The sequence below is a fragment of the Opisthocomus hoazin genome, chromosome 6 (genome assembly GCF_030867145.1).
Source record: "Opisthocomus hoazin isolate bOpiHoa1 chromosome 6, bOpiHoa1.hap1, whole genome shotgun sequence".
NCBI lineage: Eukaryota > Metazoa > Chordata > Aves > Opisthocomiformes > Opisthocomidae > Opisthocomus > Opisthocomus hoazin.
In genome coordinates, this window is record NC_134419.1 from 75,082,505 (window position 1) to 75,107,675 (window position 25,171).

At 39.5% G+C, this 25,171-nt stretch overlaps 1 protein-coding gene across 7 annotated transcripts in view; it reads right to left on the bottom strand.

Annotated features, from left to right (window-relative positions):
- Positions 1 to 656: 656 nt before the first annotated feature.
- The window catches only part of ATE1 (arginyltransferase 1), an 87,741-nt gene continuing 63,226 nt past the window's right edge, over positions 657 to 25,171 (bottom strand). For 6 of the 7 annotated variants that reach the window (XM_075423862.1, XM_075423861.1, XM_075423858.1 and 3 more), the window contains 2 exons: positions 22,949 to 23,069; positions 657 to 3,801 (listed from right to left, as the gene is read on the bottom strand). In XM_075423862.1, the coding sequence (XP_075279977.1) occupies positions 3,623 to 3,801; positions 22,949 to 23,069 (300 nt within the window). In that variant the 3' untranslated portion in view covers positions 657 to 3,622. The remainder of the gene's footprint in view (positions 3,802 to 22,948; positions 23,070 to 25,171) is intronic. The other variant, XM_075423859.1, reaches the window with a different exon arrangement.

The following is a 25,171-nucleotide window of genomic DNA, read 5'->3' on the forward strand; positions in this document are numbered from 1 at the left end:
AGATACTAACAGAACTTCAGGAGCAGCGATGGATGTAGACTCCAGCGGAGCAAGGAAACAGGAAAAAAAAATGCTGCTGGGAAGTCTGATTCGCAGGACAGAGCCTTGTGCACTGGACCACCGCAAGCCTCGGCACATCAAAATTTCGAGCCATGGTGGCACTGAGTTTCGACAAAAGTCTCATTCAGGAATCCAGAATTAGCTGGAATTCTGCCTCGTTCAGCAGGAAAACCAACCAGCGTTTGGTTACCTTTGTGCATGTACTCCAGATCTCTGTGCTGCTTGTTTGGCTGCTTACTTCAGAGAAAGGGGCTTTTTTTGACCAACTAGAAATGGCATAACCTAACTAAAATAAATAAATAGCTAGTCCTATCTACTCTCTATTTGTGAAAAGCCTCAAATGAAATATTCTATTCTAGCCAGAAATGAAATACAAGTTCTGCTACAAAGCATAAACTCTTCATTAATCTGTCTAGCTAGAATCAAAATTTAGTTCTAAAATACTGTCATGTGTTCTGAACTGAAAGGTATCCCTTCTAATCACTGCTACTCTTTAACCTTCCCTGACTTTGCTGTTCACTGGATGCTTAGTCAACCTCCAAGATAATGAATTCCTACAAAGTAAGACAGCAGTCACACTCAGAGCTATTACTTACTTATTATAATTCACAGAGACTAGAAATAACTTTATTTTCTACACTTACAAGTCAAACAGGCCTGCTGAAAAGCAATTACAAACTCAACATGCGGGTTCTTTTGCATTTACTGAAATGTGTTGATGCTGGAAATGAGTAAGTTCCCCATTTATTTCCAATTAAAACAAAGAATAGCATTTTTTATCACTGGTCACAACTCTGCATTTTCTTACCACCATTTTATGCCCATTTATCAACAGACGACAGAACAATGCAACCTTACTTTAGGGATTAACTCTCACAAACTAACTACACTAACAGAACCCTTATGAAATAGTTTGTGCTAAATTAAATAACTCTAAATCAAATAATTCTCAATGGCAACATCTTATTAAATAAAATTGTGATAGTGGTGAATTTTCAGCTCCACTGAAGTCACTGGCAAAATTTACAGAACTTCATCCTCAGACTCTATTCCACTTGTAAAACAAGGAGAGAGCATCAGTCCTGACAAATACTGCACCAGTTGCCTTCTAAAATAACGCTAAAGAAGCGAGTCAGATCTCAGTATACTACATCAGATGAACTCAATTTCTGAGTTAATCTCAGTGCTGACTTCTTTTATACGTACATATCTATTTGAGTTGAGTAAGAGTTAGAACCCAGCGTGCCGGGGTGCTGCAGTTCCAGTGGAGGTCGGAAAGCGAAAGCACCGTTTCAGAATTCACAGGGAATGGTCATCTACCTCCAGTGGTCACGCTAACAACAACTTCAGGCTGCACTCGATTTTCAGTTTTATACTTGTCTCACTTCTCTAACTGCAGTCCTTAGGAGCTCCCCAAGAGAAACAGAGCATCAGGTAAAAGAATAAAACATAGCTAGAAGGCATATCAGTAACAAACAGTGGGCACAAAAAGATGGAGCTCTTCAAGAACTCTCAGTGGTGACATTAAGTCTGCTCCCTTGCAATTTAATAGAAACTTTACCTTCTCCAGGAGCCCGGAGAGGCCATCCTTAAATGGTTTTGATAATCTTTCAGATTTTGCATGTCATACTGGAATTCCTCTGTGCCCATTAACTGATTTTATATCATATGAAAAGTTTTTCTCATTTATCTTGGTGTTAAGCCAGATGGGCATCACCACTTTTCAACACGTTGTGTAGGCAGCAAATGTTATACTATTTGACATTTCACTGAGTAGCAAGTGTATTTTCTCCACAGAAAGGAACTCTTTCTACTGATGTTTGTAAGCAGTATTTAGTGGTTCTCCCATGGCGATAGGTTTAGATAAGACATGGACAAACTGGATTATACAGTATACAGAAACTTCTCGGTACCGGGCAACAGACAAACACATCCCAGATATAACGCTGACAGAAAGAATTACTTTTGTTGCAGACTAGGACTAGATCAATACAATATATCCCAACCAATAAAACATAAAATTACTATTTAAAATTACTTTTGAAGCTGTACTTGAGATCAATAATTTTACAATGATCAAATGCATGGGAAAAAAGTTAAATCTGCAATGCACTTGAATCCCAAAATTCTTACGTCTGTTCCACATAAAGATCAGTGATTAATAATATTGGCCCAATGTTTAAAATTAAATCAAGCCCATGAATGACAGGAGATGTAACTCTCGGAGGGTGAAACTAGATTTGGTTCCTTTCTGGGGAAAAACACCTACACGTACATACTTGAATAAGAATCTTTCTTCAAGGGTTAACAGGAAACTTCAAGTAGACTCAAGGTAAATCCTAGCTCCTGTTATCCAGGAAGATAAGAAACACAAATGCATTGGTATTGTTACGATGTTGTAACACATTACTGAAATATACAACAGTATTGTTTCCCAAAATTCCTATAACTTGTATGACTTGATAGGGACACAAACTACTAATGACAACATTCATATATCAGATAAAGTGCTTTGATAAAGCATCACAACTTCCCGTGTTTCCAACAGAAGTATTTAGTAACATGTTACAAAAGATGTTAACCTGGGAGCTGCTGCACCATAAACAAAAGAGTAAAAATGCAGAAATACGATATTTAAGTATTCCCATACCATTCTACAGAAAAAAATTGCAACACAACTCAGCAGTGGTACCTCATGTCTTTTTTTTTTTAGCATAGTTCTGAAACGTGCACTGAGGAGCTATAGGATAAACCTTCCAAGCTCTATTTCATGTTAGTGATGTGCATTAAAATATCCACTCTTTTCAGACAAAGGATAAGGCTTATACCAAAAAACCACAGTGCCGCTTGGCTGCGTATCTTTGGCATATTTATAGTGCAACTATTCTGTTTCGTCTCTGAAAGGGAAAGTTTTCCAAAGCACTGCATCCCCTGCCACTGAGAATCTACTCTGAACTCCTACGTTCAGTAGGACCACAGACACTAACCTACTGCTTTAAACAAACGAAGAATGTGCAGTGAAAATAATTTCTTCCTGTTTTAAAATATACTACTGAAATAAAATTAAACCATGCCAGATTTCACGTGAGAAAGTAACAGCACGTTTCAATTCTCTTGCAAGAGTTTAGAAGCATACAAATGCGAGCATAAATTTCATGGCAATTTTTAACGACAGATATCCAAGTTGCTACCGAAAACATTTGTAATTTAATGCTTGTTAATCTAGATTTAGTCAATCTTTGTCTCTACAAAAGAGACACCTGCTTTTCATTTTGCTTACATACTTCAAATTATTCAAAACGCACGGAAAGGCTAGAACTACTTAATTAAAATATGTTGCAAGAATCTTTTTCTAAACTTATATTGCTAAAGCCTTGCTGTATTGTAAGTTTTATTGGAGTTGGCCTTTAAACACAGTACCGTGTATTCACGCAAGCCCAGATATATACCTGTATTTCATACTGCTAGTAGTAGTAGGCATACCAAAACACAACTATAGTACATTTCATCCAGTGGCAGTGCAATAAAATGTAGTGCCATCAAAACGCCATTTAATGATTTTTCAGCTCCTGAACAACAACATTCTTTCTGAACAGGTCTGTCCAACCAGACTTGCGTATTGCTGAACGCTGGCTTCGTCGCTTGGCCCCTTCCTCCTTTTCTTATAGACGCTGTAAGGCATCACGGTTCTCTTGTGAAGTACTCTCACTCTGCCCAGTTCCTTAACGCGACCTTCATCAACTGCAAAGAGAATCAGAGAACACAAAAATTCATGTTTTATACTGTCCATATGATCTTAATTTATGCAACTAACTTCAATACGCGTCATGAAAACCATACGCAGTAATAAAACTAATCTGCAGACAAACAGCAGATGAATGCAGGGCTGATCTACAGAGCTGTCTTCTTGAATCACGGTAGAAAACAAAACCTAGCTTGCAAAGTAACTGTATTTGTGGGGTGTGAAAAAATCAATCATGCATCACGCGTTTCTAATGGTGATATATAGCATTTCTGGAAATACCTCTACCGCTGCATTTTAAAATTGACGTTCATTTAACGCTCACTGGAGCCCGCTGCCAGAAGTGAAACTCTATCTGGGAAATGCATTCAAACAACAGCGACCAGAAGAGACTCGCTGTTATTGCCATATTGCACTGAATTACCCCACTGCTTGCAAAATCCACCAGCCCAGAGCACTCCCTTGCCCCAGCTCTGAAAAGTGCAGTAAAACCAGCAGAAGCCTCCACACTGTTTGCCTTCGGTAAGCATCAGGCCATAAACCACCCTCCCAGGCGAAACACCCTGGCCCTCCAGCCCCCACCTTTTTCTCTTTGCGTATACTGGTTTCTGAGTTTCTCCAGCAGAAAGAAGCTGAACACGTGCCCTTACTTCCAGTCTGACCCCCGAGCTCTGCAGACTGACAGAGCGAGCAGTGCAAGGACTAGCTGGGTGGGCACGACATAATTTCTCAAGCTTTCAAAGACACACACACCCCCCATAGCTGAATCTTATTAACCTCACCTACAGACCCCTTGTGACTTCATTTAACCAGAATAGTACACATAAGAGCATCGTTGAACAAGCTAAAACTTCCTTATTTTTATGAATCCAATCAATGCTACTATTGCTGAATAATAATGCTATACAGCTGCTGCACGTCAGAAAAATTGGCTCTACAGTGCTAGAAAATTCTTTAAAGAAAGTGAGAAAACATGTCATACTCCTGAGGCCGTTGCAGGATAAATTAATAAAATTATTACAAAATACCGGTAAAAGAAATCTTGGACTCCTCTGAACTTCAGGTTTAAAAAGCCACCAATGTAAGAGTCAATGTAAACACAGCAACTGAAATCAGAGTTTGAGAATAGAACCACATAAATGCAAATAGTAACAGAGCTGCTTACTAGGAGGTCAGCACCTGAGGACATAAACTACGCAAAGAATCTTTTTTTGGCATCAGGACATTATTCAGACTGAAGAGACAGCACAGGCAAGTGTAATTGCTTCGCTTCAAGTACTGAATCAATCTGCCCCAAATGAAAGTATTTTATATGTTCATGTCCTTGCTTCATTTCGGTCAGAACATTTAAGGCTCCCTGAGCAGGATCTGAATGGTGGTATCCACTCCGCACCGCTCCCCGCTTGCCGCCCCTGCGGGGAAGCCTTCTGCTGATCGGCGGTTGACTCAAATCAAACCAACTGCTGTGGAAAACCAAACAATTCAAACAGCTATTTCATGGGCAAAAATATGATTTGTTTAGAAGAGAAGAAACAGAGGTAGAACCTTCTCAGCAAGCTTCACAAATGACAACAGATCCAAGGTGCAGAGGGTACAATGCCAACGCAGGGAAGCAAATCAGTCACCTAGCGTTGTCCCACCTTGTTTTACACACCTGGAGCTCACTGGAGACTTAAAAATATAGTTCACTTACTATTTGTGTGTAAGTAACCTTTGGACTTACCACAGGTATGTTTAACAACTTGTGTGGAAGAATTTGAAAAAATCTTTATGACAAATCTCTCTTCAGTCGTAGCCCTCACTATGGAAAAGCTTCATCTAGTAAACATAAAGGTGAGTAAACGCCTGTCTTCGCACGGCCTTCCTAAGGACCTGCCCCTATTCCCCCACAGAAATATGCCATATAAACATTTCTCTGCCGACTGCCTGAATTTAGTATGTGAAACTTAACGAAGTCTGTTTTACAAAGTCTAGAATGACTTCATCACTTCTATCTGTGTTTTGATTCCTAACAGGAGAGCACAATGCATTTCTTAAGAGTTAAGTAGGAAAATGGGGTTTGAAGGAAGAAAATTTGAATAGTACTTGCTAAGATTGCACTCTCCACTAATTATTGTTGGCAATTGCTTTAGATAGACACCCAAGTCAAAAACACTTTACGGCCGTCTCTCCCTCTTTGAAATCCATTAGGTTTTTGATGTGTGGCCAACACCTTCCCGATATCTCAATGGGTTGTTTTTACTGCCAGCCCTACTGCCTCTTCTATTACATCCTCCTCCTTTCTGAGAGCTCACCAAGGAAAAATTTGCAAGTTAGCTTCTGGAGGTGACACAAGTGTAAAATTATTTTCATTTCTTAAATTGGAAAGTTTACACTTACTGCACCTCCAGGCTGACGGTAAGTTTGTGACCTGAAGCGGATTTATGCCAAGCCTAGCCTCCCCACTCTCATGCCAACAGCAGCACTTTCAAAGCTGTTCACTACTCGCTGCTCGATACTCACTGCTTTCAGATAATATTGAAGCCTGATACTCCAGATGAGTTCATCTTTTGGCTTGTAGAGCTCCTGGCAGCAGATTCAATTTCTTACAGTACCCGAAGCCACCGCACCATCACTCTCCCTGCAGCCTTACTGGCTCAGCTGAACCCTGCTCTTGTTGCTCAGCACTTATGCCCTTACTCCACTTTTACATCAAGTGCAGCTGGTGCATCATCCTCCTCGCAATCAACCTCATGCTAGCTCTAGCTCTACAGCCCTACGAAACTGTTAATCCAGCGCTACAGCAAATTCGTTAAGCGCAGCAGACCGGCGTTTCTGGGGAGCAGTAGGGCTTGCCACGCCACGCTGCAGACCAGCCCTTGCTCGGACGGTGGCACAGGTTTACAACGCAACCCTCTGGCAAGAGAAGGCTCTCCCAGAGCAATCCAGAAAATACCAATATCTTGGGGGGGGGGGGGAAATAAATGCACTAATATGAATAGTTCAGACATGTTTTAAGCTTAACACAGACAGTACGTTCTGTGCACAAACCACATATATAGACACTTGGTAATGAGTTTATCATCAGGAAAAGTTTAAAGCCACATGTTTGGTCTTACAGACTTTCATTTGATTGACTGTATTTATGTTTGTTCTACACATTCAGGTCGATTCCAGATTCTTCAAAGAAGGTTTGAAAGGCAGAAATATAATAGTCCTTAAAACTTCCAAGATGTCTTTACAAAGATTACTTGTTTTAGTGAACATTTTTCCATTGAATACCTCCAAAATAAAAACTTAAATGATAAAAATAACCTTCTGTAAATGTACTTAAATATATATAATTTAAACTCTATCTGAAAAAGAAACTTTTTACTGAAATGTTAAGTATCAGTAAAATAATCTCAGGCACATAGTTAAGCTTTTAGAGGAGGCTAACAGGAATGTGTGTCACCATAATACCAAATCTTCAGTTAAAATTCAGCCACCTTTCAATTGCTACTGCTCTGAAGACAAGAGCATAGGAATTCGGGAAAGCACTTCCTTTATTCATTATTTAAGCCTAAACAGAATGGCTTTAAAAGAATTAATTAAAAACAGAAAATACAACCAGATTGAGCTCCGGTACTGTTTAAAAAAGAAATTATCCCCCATAAAGAAAAATTAAATACCTGCTTCTGCCAAGTGGCACATGATAAAGTTTGTTTTATATTTAAGAAGATGCCAGTTGTCTTCTAACACCCCTTCTCCGTGTGCCTGATGCTGGCACAGCAATTAGCGGCAATCCCAATTCAAAATGAGATCATATACTCTATCTAATGAAATTACTTGTTGAAAATAAGAAAAACATCTCTATCAATAAGTATTGTTTCCGTGCTTTCTGAAAGCAATTTCAGTTAGTGACTTCTATTCTTGGAAGCACCCGGACTGATCAGACAGTAGAAAAATATGTTAGGGCAACTTTCATCATTATTGTAAGTACTGAATGCAACATCGTCACCATTAAAAAGCTAAAATAGCTTATTTTTTCCTCCTCACGCTTTCTCTTTTTATACCTCCTGGAGTCTCCCACTAAGCTCTGCGTCTCCACACAAGTAGTTGGTGCGTTAATTTATAGAAATCTCAAACCAGATAAAATCATGGGTTTGAAGACAAAATTTCTTTTGCAAGCGCGTAATTCTTGGATGTCTCATCAAGTCATAATTTATAGCCAGTTAATTTTCTAAGGCTTGCTTCTTCCCACCTGGACAAGGTCCTCTACAGCCTACTGTAGGTGACCCTGCTTCGGCAGGAGGGTTGGACTAGATGACCCACAGAGGTCCCTTCCAACCCCTACCATTCTGTGATTCTTTAGCCATCACCCCAGTCCAGACCCATACGACTAAGACCAGACCTTGCAGCCACAGTTTCAGAGACTGTGCTGCGCAGCTCACATGGCAAGTTGCTTCTTAAGAGTACTGTAGAAACAATCCTCCTGTAAGGCCACATTTTGTTCCTTTAGGTGAGCATCACTGAGTCCTGCAAGACTTTTTTTTTTAACAATTTCTGTGCGCTCTCGCCTGTCGCCTCTGGAACCACTTCATCTTGATCACTTGAAATGACCGGATTTGGTGGAAGCCGTTCTAACAAAGACCGTTATAAATGAACAATAGTACGATAAGGAGTTACAGTACTACTGATGTCCATTTGAATTCTTGGGATTTCACCTTTGTAGCTGTGAAGATTGCCTTCTCACGGAGCTATTGCTTAATTGTAGCGTATAAAAGAGACGCTGTCACTTCACATATAAAACATACAAGGTTTTACCCCATAACTCAGTTACACGTATCAATAGAGTTGGGATGGCAGACACATAAAAACCCTGAAGTTCACCAAAATCAATTCTGTAAATTGAAAGTACCTATCGTTTTAGGAAACTGAGCAACTGCGGATGTCAGCTATCTGTCTTTATAGAAGCATCATCCTTTAAGTCTCAAAGCTAACCACACATCTGAATTCTTGCTGAATAAATTAGCTGTCGCTTCTTCTTTCTCTTCTCCCTTCTAGTCCTAAACCATCAAATTACTGATATACCATTCATTTATTGAAACTTGAATATAGGAGAGATTTCATACATAATTCAACCTTGACACCGTGATCCTACACAAAATTGCAAAGCTTGCAAATAGGTGTTTAAATTCTTTGTTCCCAGCCCCATACCGCTATTAAACGCAATTCATGCATGGAGGATTTCCGTTCTGAAAAAAAAAAACAACAAACCAAAGCAGATAAGATACATTGCTAAGTATCAGTAAAAAACAAAGCAAAAAGTAGGAGCGGTCTGAAGACCCTCTATATAATTTGTCTTGGCAGCTGGCAGACAGATATCGCTCAGATTTCTTGGCCCTGCTACACACACGCACCTCCGCCAAAAGCACGGCCAACATTGCCGAGTGACACCGAGCAATACGCTCGAAGGAACAGCAGTGGTCTTCAAAGGCAGCTTCATCCAGCAATCAGCCCCACAAATACTTGTACACTCAAGGGGCCAGGAGGAATGCGCAGAGCAGGAGGTCTGACACACTCCTGTATAATTCGGTTTTTATTTCTTCACAAAAATCAAATCAAGTTCACCCCAAAACTGCAAGCTTTCTCCCAAAACCAAAACATGACTCTCAACTGCTAACATTCATTCCTACCGAAATACCAACATAAAATAAGGAGGAGGAATTATTTTACCTTTTTTATTCACAGTAATAGCAAAACAGGCATCAGTGTGCATTTACATAGAAATTCAAAGTTCCACGCTCTGAATTTTTTTCTTACAGCATGGGAACTGATTAGCATTTTTCTGAAATTGTTTTGGGAAGCCATATCCAAATATTTTTATCCTCTGAGTGCATTAATCTTTCTTATTACCACCTAATGTAAGCTGAAGCGAGGAACAGCTGCATCTGGTCGGCCAGCCGGGTAAGCACGTGCAAAGCTGCACAACGGCGACTTGGAGAGCGGAGAGCAAGCTCTGCAACAGCCTGCTGCAACACCGCGCTGCAGAAAGCGTGATGGTCCAAAGGTGCAAACTCTTACTGACCCAGCTGTTTGGTGGTGGCTGACGTGGGGCGAGCTGGTTTTGATCGGTAGTGACTGGGAAAGCCAGCCTGCAGCGGCGGGGTTCTGCACCGCTCCTCTTCAGAGCTACGCGCGACGGGTGCCCAGGGCAGGTGACCTCAGCCCTCACCCCCGGACAGACTCCTCACAAACACTGTATTCTTAAATGTGTCAGGGGCATAATCTAGAAATGCAAGCAAGCTAAATTTTTTTTAATTACATTTTTCCATTTATAGGAAAAGAACTGAAGAAATAATTAAACATAAGTGACAAATTTATTGACTTTCGTATTTTTTTCAAATAGGAATAAGGACAACTGCCAATTTTCCACAAAAAAACATGCGTCACAGAAAAATATTTCCTACATTTTCTGTACAGAATGGATTCAGAATTAGTAAGCAGCATTTACTGAGGTGTGGTATTTTTAATTCAAAAAAGAAACGTTGCACTCCTAAGCTCTGACATTACGCAGCTTTTGATTATAAGTTTCAGTTTCCTTAGATATTACTTAAACCCCGCCGGAACAAAGAAAGTCTTTGGCCTTCTCCACGTTGTGCTTCTGCATCCACGGTACACAGAGAAACTGGATTTTATTTTCTCCACAGCAAGACGAAAGAGTGGAAGGAAGAAAAGAAATGGGCAAAGACCCAGTCCTAATTCAAAATTTGAAGTATTTAAAACTGCCATTAACTGAAACCTGTGATTTACTTTGAAAGCAGTCTTTGAAGCAAACTCCCACATAAATAACTCACTTTATACATTAGCTTCCACTTTGCTTAAAAATGGTATCTCAGAAAAAATTTTACCCCTAAGCATTAAATTCCCAGGAAAAAAAACAGTACAAAGATTAACCCTTGACAACTGCTGTACTTTCAAACTGACAGCCCACAGGGAATGCTTGGGTTCTGGTTTTGTTTCAAGTTCTTGGGTTTCAATTTTCAATTTTGAATTATCATTTTTCAAGATGAACACTATGTTCGCATTTTTCAAATCAAAGGAAAATAACAGGTTTAAAATTTAATTTACAAGGAGCTAAAACATTTCATGACAACCGAGCTTTCGAACTAGGTGTAAAAATGATCCGAAGCGGCACCCATCCTTTGCTGGTTTCACTACAGCAATGTTCGTTTCTTTGAAAAATGCTACAGCCTTGTCAATTTATTTTTTTTAAAGAAAAACTACATCTGGTTTACATGACCTTGTCACAGTTAATGATCAATGATTTTAAAACAAAGAAACCTTAAAAGGAAGAAAGAAATTAACGTTTCTGATTTTAGCACCGAAATATAGGAGATACTAATTACTGGAAATAGGAAATGTTTCCACCTCCATCAGAAGTCTAATGTATCTGACCTTTGAATTTAAGCTCGTTTCTTACTCAATTTAAAGCATTATTTCTTCTCCTTCACCAGGAAGCCATCCTCAAAAGGCAAACACACAACACACAGTGACAAGGTAAGCAACACCCATTAATAGCAACACTTCTACAGAACAGTGAGTCGCAACGTGTTTTGCTCCGTTCATACTAGACTCTTACATTACGACATACTGAAGACCAGTATGCCTTGGGGTATAGAAATACTAACTTAAACCAAAATAAGAGTACAGTTAAAATGAAGCGTAAACAACAACAACAGAAAAATCCAATGAAAAGAATTCTTAATCAAAACCAGAAAGCACAAGTCCCAAAGGAAGAACAGTAAAATGCTCGGGATATTCTCAATCAGCCAGCTCTTTGCAGTTACTCTAACAAGAAAAAACCAGGAACTTTCGAAATCATTGTTCAAAAAGGGACTGTTTCTAAGGACAAAAATGCACCTTATCAAAATACTATCAATAATCCATAAAACACAAAGACAGACGAAATATAGTTTTACAAGTATAACTTCCACAGAACCTTAAAATGGGTAAAGACAGGACGTTACAACAATGGTAAATCCTAAAGACATCTTCCGAACAAAGCTTTTGGGCTTAGTGCCTGAAATCATACCACTGCTTTATGATTTGCAATTCAATCTGGAGAAGCAAGCAGACTCTTCACTTGACAAAACGCATTCAACGTCCGCTACCCCTGCTGTGCCGCACGGAAACAATAATTCATTGTGTTTTGACTCTTATTATTCCAGTAGTAAACATGAACAGGGGCCAGTGGAAACCACTGCCTGCGAATACAGCGGTTCAGAGCAGGTCTTGTTTCCAGCTGTGACTCACAGCAACCTGCCAAGGCTTCTGGCTTACCTGCAAGTACAGTCCTTCGCCTACACAGCCGAACACTGAATTCCAAGTATGGCCTGCTGGTTTGGAAACACTTGAAAGAGATGCACATAAAACTATAAGTATAAATTTCCCGGTTTATTTATGAGGAGCTTTCATATAATACAATTATTCTACCCTTCCTCAATTTATTATCCTGAAATATGATGACTGAGAAACGGCTACCACAGGGCTAGATTGAAATGCTACTGGTATTTCTCCAAGGACTTGCTTTTCAGGGATGCACTATTAAAAAAAAAAAACCAGTAGTAGCTGGGAAAATGTTAGTTAAATGAGACCGAACAACTACTTATCTGAAAACAGTATTCTGTGCCTCCAAAGACAAGGTACTAAGGGTAAAAAAAGAAGAATATAATCTAGGAGATAGCAAGCTGACAAAGACAACTATTTCATTTTTAGATGCTCTTCCAGAAGACAAAATGAACTAGCCGACTCTTTTGAAGTTGAATCTCTAACACTATTCTTGATGACTTCAGACACAAGAAACGAGAAGGTGAACTGACAATGAAGAATATTAACTGCATACCCAGGAGGCTTGTGTGGGTTATTTTCTTTTTTCTTGTTTTAAAAATCCTTTTTGGTTATCTAGTCAACTTTCAATTACGCCTCCAATTGAAACGCAGCGAGCACACGGGGAGCAGCAGCCGATCTGCAGCAGGTCCAGCTCGGTCTTAGATGCACGAACCCCATGAGACCCTTGTTCCGCGCCCGGCCCTGCAGACTGTCCCTAAACCCCTCAGTGACCGCAGCACCCAGGCACTCAAGGTCACTGCACAAGGTGGTTTTGCAGATCCAGATGAGCTAGGTCAAAGTTTTACAAGCTCATCCATGCCCCAGCTCATTTTTGCTGGACTCTGCAGGCATTTCCAGTGCCCTTTTCTGATCACGCAGGGTTCCAGGAAGGTTTATTTGCTCTGGGTCAGCATCAATGCGCCTGACCAAGCTTACCCTGCTTCAGATGCATCTCCTCCGTGCTTCTCAGAACCTTTGTTAGGCGAGTGTTCCTGTTGCTCAAAGCAACCGAGTCACTCAGAGCAACACAGGAACGTTCAGTATTTTGAGCTGCCCATTTCTCTTTAGAGACAGAATGGGAAACAATGGTCTAAATCCAATCAGCCCTAGGAAACAGCAAATGAAAGCAACTCTCTAATTTGCTTGCTAATGGGGAATCAAAACTGCAAGGCTATCTTTCCAGAGAGTTTAGCAAGCCACTTCTCATCTCAGGAACATCATTGAACATGACTCAGTTACTGCTCGGAGGGACATTAACCGTGCCACTAAATCTGTGAATTAAAGGTTGAGAACACTAAATTAAGGATGCACTTTAAACAGAAAAGATGAGAGATGGAAAGCAACTGCCACACACACAGTTCCTATTAGGGATTAAGGAAATATTTCATTCATTTCTTATGAAAAACACAACTAAATATTTTTTTCTTAGATATATGCAGAATGCTTACCTCATTACTAACTCTAGTAGAGCTTTAAAACTGGTAAGAGCACCGGCATCTCAACTAGAACAGCTTATTCCATCCATTTCCTGAACATATTTTGCATATCAAAAAAGCAGAAACACTACATAAACTCTATTTTCATTTCAACTGTTTAGTAAAATACCTTGCAAAACATTAACATTTACCCAAGAAGCCAAATGCTGAACTCCACCAAAAGCAGTAATTTTCTAACTACAAAGAGATACTAGTGAGACAGTCTATGTTTTGTTGCACGAACAGAGCCTGAGAGGACGCACGGGCCTTCGAGGCTCTGCGAGAGCAAACCAACGCCGTCCTTCCCAGTTTTGGAATTTCTGCAACTTCCAGTGCTTGCAAAGCTGGCATTTACAACATGTAAAAGCATTTCAGACTTTATTTTTCATTTCAAATGAATTATACAAGGGCTAAAAATTGCCTCATTTTCATGTATTTTGGAGTCATTTTGCATTGCACAAAAAAGTTAAGCAAGCACACTTGTAACTTTAATAGCCCGTCCTCACCCTCTGGATTATAATCTTGCTTCCCAGGAATTAAAAACAATTTTTGTGGCCAAGCTGGAAATATTAATTAAAAAAAAGGGAATTTTAGCAATTCTGGATGGGGTTTTTTGATTCTATTTTATAAATTTGTTTCTATATACTTATTTTCATCACATTTTTGGAAGAATAAAAAATTTTAGCAGCTTTATTTCTTTTTCTGAAACAAAATCTTCCTGTGGGACTGACCCCAAGCCAGCTGATAATGAAGGGCTACTAACGGGGACTTCAGACTTTCACAAAAAGACTTCCTAGAAGTCAATTCAATTTTCAGATGGAAAAGTCAGAGACTTTTAATCACAGGTTTTAATGACCCTTCAAAACCGACAGCAAAATGCAATACTGAGCCCCAAGCTTGCAACGAGAGTAAAACCCATGGAATAAAAGACAGTACAAAAGACAAAAGTCAGAGGGTTATGCTTTCAGGAGTTACAACTCCAAAAAATGGGGTGGTAACAGGAAAAAAAAATCTGAAAGAGTAAAAGAGTTAAATACTATTTATTAAAATATTTGACCTGTACAGAAGTGAAAATGGCAGAAAGCAGTATTAGGATCTTTCAAAAAAGAAGGGCAAAGCAAAGCCCTCATTAAGACTGATGTATGAGAAGGAGGAAAAAACCAAACACAAAAGTCAAGCTGAGAATTACAAATGCAAGTGTTTCCATGAAACAGGCAAAATTGAAGCAACTGGCAGTACCTTATCAGCTAAATAAATCAGATTACAGCAATCAATTTACTGGCTAAATTAATTAAAACATGGAATCAATGCATGTGCATGTGAAAAGCCGGGATGATGTCACTGGAGCAGAGCGTAAACCTGCTCTGAGGCACCGCGGATCGTTACAAAGGCTCTGACCCTGGAAAACGCTTGCCGTGGTGGCTGGAGCACGGGCCTGAGCTGGGACTCGGCCCACGCCTGACAGCTGCTTTGATCTGCGCCTCATCGCAATCACAGCTTTTAGCTTTTATCACATTTTGAAACTCATCCCATATGCTAGTCATCCTCAGCACGAGGATACTCAATCTGCATGATCGCTCCACTTGTCCCACATTATTTAATTGTTCATTTCTGTTCTTGTGTTTCTGACACCTTCCAAGTACGGAAAATGGTTTCTACAAGATTTGGCAGTCCTTGTCCTTCCCCACATTCTCCTGAATCTTCACCAACTAATGAGTTCAACTCTGGTCCAGCCACAAAAAAATGCAGAATTTTTCTGCTAAAGAATCAAATGCCACAACATTCAAATGGTGAAGGAGCACCTTGAGCACACCACCACCTAAGATTCATCTCTTCATTGTGAGGAGAAGTAAATTATGCCACGGTATCCTTATTTTTCAAGCAAAGTCCTCAAAAAATGACATAACCTCAAAATACACCTGTTTGTTACACAACCTCTTATGATGGTCATTCTGGATTAAAACATTTTATGGGGAATTTTGCAGTCCAAGCCAAATGCTTCGTGAGCGACACTAGAGTCAAACGATGGTGCTTCTTGAGGGGCACTGTTTACTCCACTACATGTATGTCAGAAGCAGATATCTTTAGAGTATCAATAAATACAAACTTGTAAGTCACAAATACTTAGCAAAGTTTGAGATTTGCTAGCACAACGCAAAATGGAGCTCATATTATGACCACACTTCAAATCACACTTCAAAGACCTTTCTGCCTTTGCAATGCTTGTTTTGCAGAGCTGGTGGTTCAGTGTCATTTCTAACCTGCAAGTCAATTTAGGCAGTGACAGTTGTTTAGGACCCACAAATTAAGTTAATAACACTACCTTTTTATCACAGAAGCACTGGAATACTTGAGCTTATTTTTCCATATGAGGCTAAAACCCCATGCCAGTCATTTCAATTTGACACAAACGTACTAAAAAGTGAGGGAAAAATTGGCCTGGCTACACCTTATTGGCACTATCTTCATTGTTTAAATATCTTGTATGCTCAAAATCACACTGGATTTAGAAATATGCGTTCTGATGATTGCAAGTGTTTACAGATTACTTAACTAGAAACAGACACAAACTTGTAAGATGTGCCTCTTGTAGAGGAGCTGCTAGAAATAATTGATATGTCTGTCTTGGTTATAGAATTCAAACTTATTTCCTATAGCTCTGATAAGACAGTGGAAAATTAGTTCTTCAGAATAATTTTAGTTCTTAATCTATCAGAATTTATTTAAACTGTTTCCTAACTCTCCAAAGTACACAACCCTGTATCTTTAAAAAATTATAAACAGCAGTTGTTTGAGAGCAAACCAGCAATTTTTTCCTAATCAGATGATTGCACAGTTCTAAACAATTAGTTTAATGTTTTCCATCTGGGATAGTTTTAGGACTACATTTTCATCTTCTCAAGAACTTCAGTGCATTTATCCTTGTGAACATTAATCTGCATCACATTACCCATACAAACATTAACGTATACTGTCTTTTGCACTAATCCACGCGACCAGATTCAAGGATGCAACGCTGCACGTATCCATCACTCTGCCAGGGATCCAAACTACCAGACGTGACCAAATGGCAACCGCAGTTCACTTCATGGATACAAATATGTGATCGTGGCTTTTCCATTAAGAGAGGGAGGAGGAATAAGACCAGCATCATGCTAATACACTATATTTTTAAAATATATCTTAAAATTAAACAGCCTCTGTACTTGATGGGGAAAAAAGAAAAAAATCAAATACTTGCATTCACATACACCATAAATGTAAAACATGTTTGAAATACACCCTTTTTATTAGCGAAGAACATTATCCAAATTCTACATAAAATTAAATGTTTTGGAAAAGACAGCAGTAGAAACCAAAGTTAATGAAATAGTTGTGACAGATTATTTCTCTAGTGAAAGCACTATGCACACAAACATAGTTTTAAAATAAATACAGTTTTGTATAACTGCCCAAGCCTGCAGACTTCTGAGTAAGAATTCTAAGTTTTATTTACTAGAACTAATAACCCTCGGTTTCTTGCAAGAAGCATTAAGATGCATAAGCAAGTCGCTAATAAGAGGATTCAGAAGTCATTAAATACTGGGAATGTTGTTTGCCTTTTACTACTCCAGCTCACTATGTGAAGCAGAACAACAACACACAAAATGAAATTTTTCAGTTTTATAAAGTAGCAAAGAAAATGGAGTTAATTCTGTAATATGTGAGAACGATGTATCTCTGAAGAAAAAAGCTTATTCAGCTTGCATCCCTAGAAATTTCAAAAATCTGGTAAAAGCTTGCAATGAAAGTTACAAGACTACTAGAGAAAAAGACTGGAAGTCTTAAGTAATTTTCTTTAGCAACTCAAGAACTAGTGCTCTGGTATCAACTCTGTTTGCAAGGTAACACATCGAACGGGGGTTCTCACAGAGCGATTCTTGGGAGCCTGAAGCGAGACTTCTCGCTCCGAGGTCTGACCTCTACAGAGGTGCCTGTAGTGCCCCACGACTGGCACCGGCCACTGGACCAACCCTTCTGAAGAGTTCGGGCACTGATTTCAGTGGTGTTTTGGGTTGGTGTTTGGTTTTCTGCCCCCCAGGTAGTTAAGACTTGTATGTGAACATGAGGCAATTTAGAAGACTTTTTGGATTTCATCGTGTCTTTTGTGTAGACATGGCCTCACTGGTTCCTGGATGGCTGCAGGCAGATCACTGAAAAGCACAGAAAAGACAAATCCCTTGATTCCAATGCCTACCGTCATTTTGGCTCAGACCAGCTAGAAATAGTCTAAAGCCTAGGTTCTTCTAAAGGACCTCCTCTCTTCTGCTGGAAGAAACGAGATCTTTATTGCTGCGTGGAAATGGCAGAGGCAAAGCCTGGTCTGCATCAAGAACAGCGAGAGGAAGGGGGCTGCTGAATCGTTAGGCACCAGCAAATTTCTGCTGGCATGACCATGAAACCCATAAGAACTACTGCAAAATTCACCCCCCTGTCTCTCCACGCTCACCTCTCCCAGCTGCCCAAACCCCAATCACATCAGGCCAACTTCACTTCTCAGGCTTTCCACAGTCTGTTTCAACCCCAGCTTCATTCCTAGAGCCTGCAGGCAGTGACCCAAGTCCCACCTCTGACTATGGGATCTGGTATCCCAGGCCAGTAAATCTGTTTTTGAAGGAAACACCTTTGTGTCTCCCTAGAGTCTTCATCTCTCCCACACCTCATGCTGCGAAAGATCTCTCCGTAAATCCGAAAAGATAACTTCTGTACTTCATTAGATCCCTCTTCAAAACTCTCCTTCACTATGATGTTTACAAAAAAAATTCACACAGTTTAGTCTATTACTATCCAGTCTATTAATAGACCCCAATTTAGTCTATTACTGTAATTGCCCAGACAAACCAGAGGTGCTTCTCTGTTTCTTTGCACCACCCTTTTGCACCCATCGTGGTTTGTGTTAGACTATGCTCTCTGGAGCAGAGTGTCTTGTCTGCAAGAGCACACAGAGCCAACACAGAGGAGCCTGCGTATGCCTTCGTTAGGTGTATTTTTTAACACTGGAGGAAGTACTTTCACTTTAATGAACGTATTCCATTCTATTCCATTTTGATTTCACTCTATTATTAGATATACCCACATTGAACAGATGTGTATTAGCTTAGTCAATTTATCAACGTCAGCAAATAAATCTGTCAACAAAAATTAAAAATGCATAGCAATCCTTTTTGATCTGCCCTCCTCAAAGCAGCAGACACAGGAGGGTGGGAAGCAGCTCCCACCACCAAGATTGCCGCGGGCCGTGCCTAGCAATTCGGACCAAGCACAGCTTTGTCACTTGGGTGACAGCAGCCTGTTCACCCCAGTTAAGCCACTCCTTGAGACTGGGATTCTATCTGCCCTTATCTGAAGTTGCTTCTTAGAGGCGTGACAGTCCAGTGGCGATGGGAAGAAAGATTTGAAGTTTCCCACTAATTGAATTACCATCCCAAAAGTAGATTTTTCATAAAGATTTCACTTCATGAAGACATTTTTCACAGGCTTCTCTCAAGAGCAACAAACTGAAATTCTCAACAGATTTTAGAAAAAAAAAAAAAAAAAAGACATGTCAGTGCGTTCATCTCCAAAAAATGAGGAGAGTGGAAGGACAAAAGTCTTGCCAGGATGCCAAGTAAATTATTTGTAATTCTTTTCATACTGCATTTGTTTCATGGGCACAACTGTTAGCAAAAGTACCAACCCAGTAAAGCCCTGAAGACCAGCTTTGCGAGGAGGAAGCTGACCAGTGTGACCGACAGACCATGCCCAACAATATTTTAGGAGATGCTACCACGTGACTGAATTTTGCTGATCAGTTTTGATGTGTTGTCAAAGTCACTGACAAGCACTTATCTGCAGAGCAATCTTTCAATTAACTTTTCCTTCAGCGTAATTCCGTCTGTGCTTACAGCTTCACTGCACACAGGGTTCGTCCTTACAAAGCTAAGGCTAACGGCCTGGTAAGTGCGGTTCAGCACAGCCTCCACGGTCAGAACGCAGCCGCATCCAAAGCCTCTCTTGCTATTTATTTGGAAGGACACGACTGGCCACTGTTTAACAATAAACACGTCGGAATCTTCTAACAAACCTCTCTCCTGTATAAGAGGATGCCACGTCTTCCAAATTTTTCAAACCAAACAAACAACAAAAAAAATGAAAAGTCTGTTCTAAGGCATGAGTAATTTAGGCAAAATTGGTAATTTAACCAAAACTTGATAAACACAACCTTTCATCCATGAATGCTGTCTGAGCATTGCCATGTCTTTTTTTTTCCTCCTGATGTTTTTCAAATAAATGTTAGGAACTGCACATAAAGAGCCTACTAGGAGTTTATTTAAGTATCAGATCTGAGCGTTTGCTGGCACAAGCGCTCATCAATGTCTCTGTGTAACTGGCGTATTGTGAGGTTAAGTGAGGTCAAACCCCATTACCCTGGCCAGAAGCAGTAAAGAGTTGGAGCTATTTCAACCATCAGGCACCCATGATTTGCCATCCAAAACAATAACAAGTTATTATAGTTCCTATGATTGTTTTTTTACGTTATTAACTGTTAGACACTTTATCTCGGTGGTATAAAGAGTTAAGAACTTTGTTTAGTTTGCCCGTCGCCTCTTCTTCATTCCCCAACTGCTAACGAAAGACGTCAGAGGAGAACGAGATGGAAAACAATACACTGCAAAGGCACTTGAAAATGCTCCAGCTTGGGACAACCACACAAAGCAACACAGGCAAAAATCCTCTGCAAATATCAATATTTTCTGATACTTTAGTATCAGATAGATACTTCTAGATATCTTTTTTCTTTTTTAACAGAAATGAAAAAATAAATCTGATTATAGGAAGGAGCTCTGCAATGAAACGCGTATGAACACCCAGAAACCCTTTTCATATTGCAGAGATCTGGGAGGTCAGAACGCACAGCACCCTTTCCTGAAGTAGCACTCGCTGCTGTTCTATAATGTGTCTTCGTAACCTGTAACTGGTAAATTTATTAGGTAAATAGTTTTGTTTTTTTTTTTAAAGGGAGAGAAAAGGTTACCAAAATTGCCAAGCATGATGAACAAACTAGTGTGAGGTAATGCTTCAGAAATTTTCTGACATTACAGACAATAATAAAAGATGACCAGTTCCAGGGACTGTTTTATTGCCCAGGCAGCAACGCAAGTCGCACTATTTCTCCCAGTTGTTTACTGGATCTGGTTATTGCCCTCAGTTTCTACGTCAGAAGTCCCACTCCTGATAAATCATAACCTACTTAACTGACATAATTACGGATAGTATTACAGAAAGCTGATTCATGAGGAATAAAGCACCATCATTCCTACTGCTCCTTTTTAAATTCACTCTAACTTCATTAAACTCTTATTACTGACTATTGTAGAGACTAAAGAAGTAAGAAGGAAAATGATTTTCCTGTTGAGAAATAGCTTCCTTAGAGATAGCAACTACTTAAACCTTTGACTACAAGCTCACAGCAGGCCTAGTGCATTTCAACGTGTAGCTATGTTTTAATTTCCTTAAACCACAGGACATGAGTCACAGTTCCAGTAGTTTCTGAAGTGAGATATTCTGTGCTGATAACGATGCAAAGTTTTACAGCCTGCAGTTTCCAAAAGTGTGGTATGCCACCAGAATTTCACAGAATGGAGAAGATGATGCCCCTTTGCTTGTACGGGGTTAACACCTTTCAAAGGCAGTAGTCTAGCTGCTATTTTTGCGCTTAAATGAATGCACTTCTTTTCTTTCCGAATAACAAGAGTATCTCAAACACTGCTGGTCTCCAAAACCAACTCCCTTCTTCCTCCTATTTCTGTAATTTTTTTCCAATTTCCTTTCACCAATCCAATGATGATTCTAGCTGATCAAGGCATGATGTGCTGCCTGCTTAAATCTCTTACATTTGAAAGCACCGAGCTTTTCCCATGGTGACAGGTACTCTTTTCACAGAGCATCCAAGCATGCTCCACAGTCCATTTCCCACCGCAGTGCACGGTTACCTGCACAATCCCTAAAGAACATTCCCTGTTTATACAGAACAGAATTCTGCTACTAAAATTATTAAATTGGTTTCTATATCTAGGAATGTATTTCATCTTATTACTGTAGTCTTTTAACTAGAATATTACCCTTTCAGAACATTTGCAATTAGGAAGTATTATTATCTTCGCGTTCCAGCTGAGCAATGAAGTCATGGCGTAAACGCTAACACACACAGGATGAGGAACAGCAAGAAACTGCAGCAGCTTCTCCAGAAGTTCACAGCCCAGCTTAAGTGGTCACCTCTCTTCAACTTCCTTTCATTTATCTGCATCCTGCCCATCCAGCAGTCAACCGGCTAGTGAATGAAAATTTTATTAAACTACAGCCACGACAAGTAAAAAGAACCCAGCAGCTGTTCAAGACTCCTCAAACTATATTTCAAAGTATTTTGGTAGCTGGAAACAGACCACGGGGTTATGTACTCTTGAGCTTAATCACTGACATTTCTGAATAATACCACAACTTTTCTCAAATGTTATTCATGGGGAAAGAAAAAATTCCAAGAAGATATTCAGCAATTCACCATTAATAAAAAAAGTTAAATCAGTTCTTTCTTTCCACCCAAGCACCACACCAAGCATTCTCTAACACAGCTCCCTTGGGGCCTGCAATCAGCCCACCGAGCCAGTAGCTAAAGCAAGTCCATGGGGTTTCTTCCATTTGATTGCACTGGTTTACAGTTATCATTGCTGTATCATGTTCTGGTCAGCACCATTTCTGACCATTCTATGCCAGAAAATCACTAAGTATCTTTTTTACAGAATGCAAAAATCTACATCCCATCTACTTCAAGATGTTTAAGATGTTTCTGCTGTTCATTGTATTCTTCAAATTCTCTGATATTGTTGAACTGAATCTGCTAGTTTGTTTCTTAACAAAAGCACTGCAGGCCTTTCAGCTTCTCCAGCCCTTTCACTTTCCTGTATTGATTCTAATTTCCATTCTTTATGCATTCATCTAACTGAAATCTAAGGGAGGAATACTTATTTGATTGGTTTTGCTCATGCACAGGACAACAAATGTAACTACCTGGAAGGCAGCAATATGTGTTAATTTTGAACTACATATAGTCTGTACAACAGAATGTACTTAAAATTCGTATTGCTTATGTTAAAAGACAAAACACTCTGTTTGCTAATGCTTGCTGGAGGAGTTGGGAATTTTACACTATCTAGCCTTTACAGATAAGATTCCCATAATGCTTCAGCAGCAGATCGTACCGACACATTATAAAAACACAACCTATCATTACTCATAAACTTACCCGCCTTTACGTCCTGGTTGAATCGACAGTATTTCGAGCGCTCGAGCAGGGGCAGACATTGCTCAATAGGCGTCCAGACGTACGTCTCTGGACACAACAAGTCAGAGGGCCTGTACTGACCCTAAAAAGGAGACAAGAAAAAAAAAAAAGAAAAAGAGAGTAGTCCTATCAGTTGCACAAGAACGCTCTGGCTATAACTTTCCAGATCTTCCTATGAACAAACAGGTTTAATCTAATCCACACCGAAGCAGGCAGAAACAGCTTCCCTGAAACCACTGGCTCACTCCTTTGGTAACTGGAGCACCGTCTCAGGAATACAAACTGAACCTTGGCACTTGAAGAAAATGTAAAATTAACGTAACGCATTTTTACAGTATCCAAGATGAACTAGAAAAGTTTTGGCTTTGCTTACTGAAACTCTGTATTAAAGTTATCCTCTAGAGTTCTGCTGAGCTGGTGCCGGCACTAAAAAACTCAGCACCTCCAAACGCAGCTTGTGTCAAGTGTTGTTCATTCTAGCAAATAATGGAGAGCAAAAAAAATCTAATAGAAAAAAACACTTAACAGTAAGCAGGATGCTATTTGTATCGTATTAGTGATGGAGCATTTTGTTCGTTGTTGCTTAAATAGTTAATTTTCTTTTTAATTTACAGCGTGTTTCCTGGAATAGCTTACAGGTAATGATTAGTGAAATTCTACCATTTTTTGTTCATTTATTAAAGAGATGTTCTCTGCAGACGTTCCCAGAAACTAAACAGCCATAATTATTTCCCCTTCAGCTACACAGAAAATCACCATATCAGCAATAACAACCTCCTCTAATCAGATCTTAATCTGATTTAAAATAAGATTATTCATTGGCCTATAACTTAAGTCAAAAACATATCTTTGAGCCATTATTCATTTAATCCTTACCCTCTCAACGTTCATAGCCATATGGTGGCAATATCAAATTAAATTTTGAATTGAAAATTCATTACATATATCGGCTTGAAAAAAAGACAGAAGTAAATAGAATGAAAAAGCTTAAAGGATCACGATGACACAGGTCTGGAGGCAACAGTTAAAAGACTGGGCGTTCTACGAAGTCACACTCCAGCTGACGCAATTAAGAGTTCTTCATATCAATTACTTCAAATAGGTAATTAAGATGAACAGCTTGGTATCAATTTGATCTTTTTCCCCAATATCTACTATGAAAAAAGGCAAAGTGGGCTTGAATGAAGCTGACCCGTGTCTGGGAAGGGACACAGATGATTACTGTGACTACAGTCTGGTGACAACGGCACACGTTTAGAAAGTGGCATTCAGAAGCTCTGCTGTTCTTTTAGACACACCCTTCTGCAGCAACACCCAATGCTGGAAAATCAGAACCACCATTTTTTCAATGTTTGCAGAGATTCTACTCTTCATAACATTTACAGTAGAATTAACTTCATTATGTATTTCCAACCAACTGTAAATTGTTGAGTATAAAATAGAAAAATTATGACTTTGTTTTTATCAGAGATAACTGTCCATATGAAAAGAATAACCCAACCAAGCTCCTTGCTGAACTTTGTCAAATACTTGATGTATCTTTCTGAAATGAGTCTGTATGCCTCTGATTTTCTCATGTGAAAAACATTCAGGACTGACTCGTAACTACCACTGCTGGTTTTCAAGGTTTTGTTGCTTTTTTCTTTTTTAATTAAATGCAAATTTTTATACACAATTAAAACAATACTCCTCCAATTCCATGCAGCAGCTTAAACCTCAAGGCCTCAGAAAATCCTCTAAAGCCAGTGAATGGAAATGACATTATTAAATAAACCACTTTGAAATGTTACGCTATCTAAACAGAAATAGTTGAAAGGTATGTGAAGGCAATGCTTAAAGAACACTTTCAGTCACCATTACTCAGATGAAACAATTTAAGGACTTGAGGGAAAAAATATGCCTTTTCAGTCGGATTAAAAAAAAAAAAAATCAGAACATAATGACTTGTTGATTTAAAGACATTTTCTCAACCAGCCAAGAAGGCAGAAAAAGCCAAATAACCACCTTTCAGAGCTGTCACTTCAGCATAGAAAGTACAAGGTGGCAGTTTTGTCTCCCCAGTAGCATGGGAATACTCCTGGGTATAAGTAAAGACTGATCAGTCACGTACAGTTGTCCTAGCAGATACTGCTAGGACACATCACATTTGTGAATCTCACACGTGAAAATTGTATCAATACACAG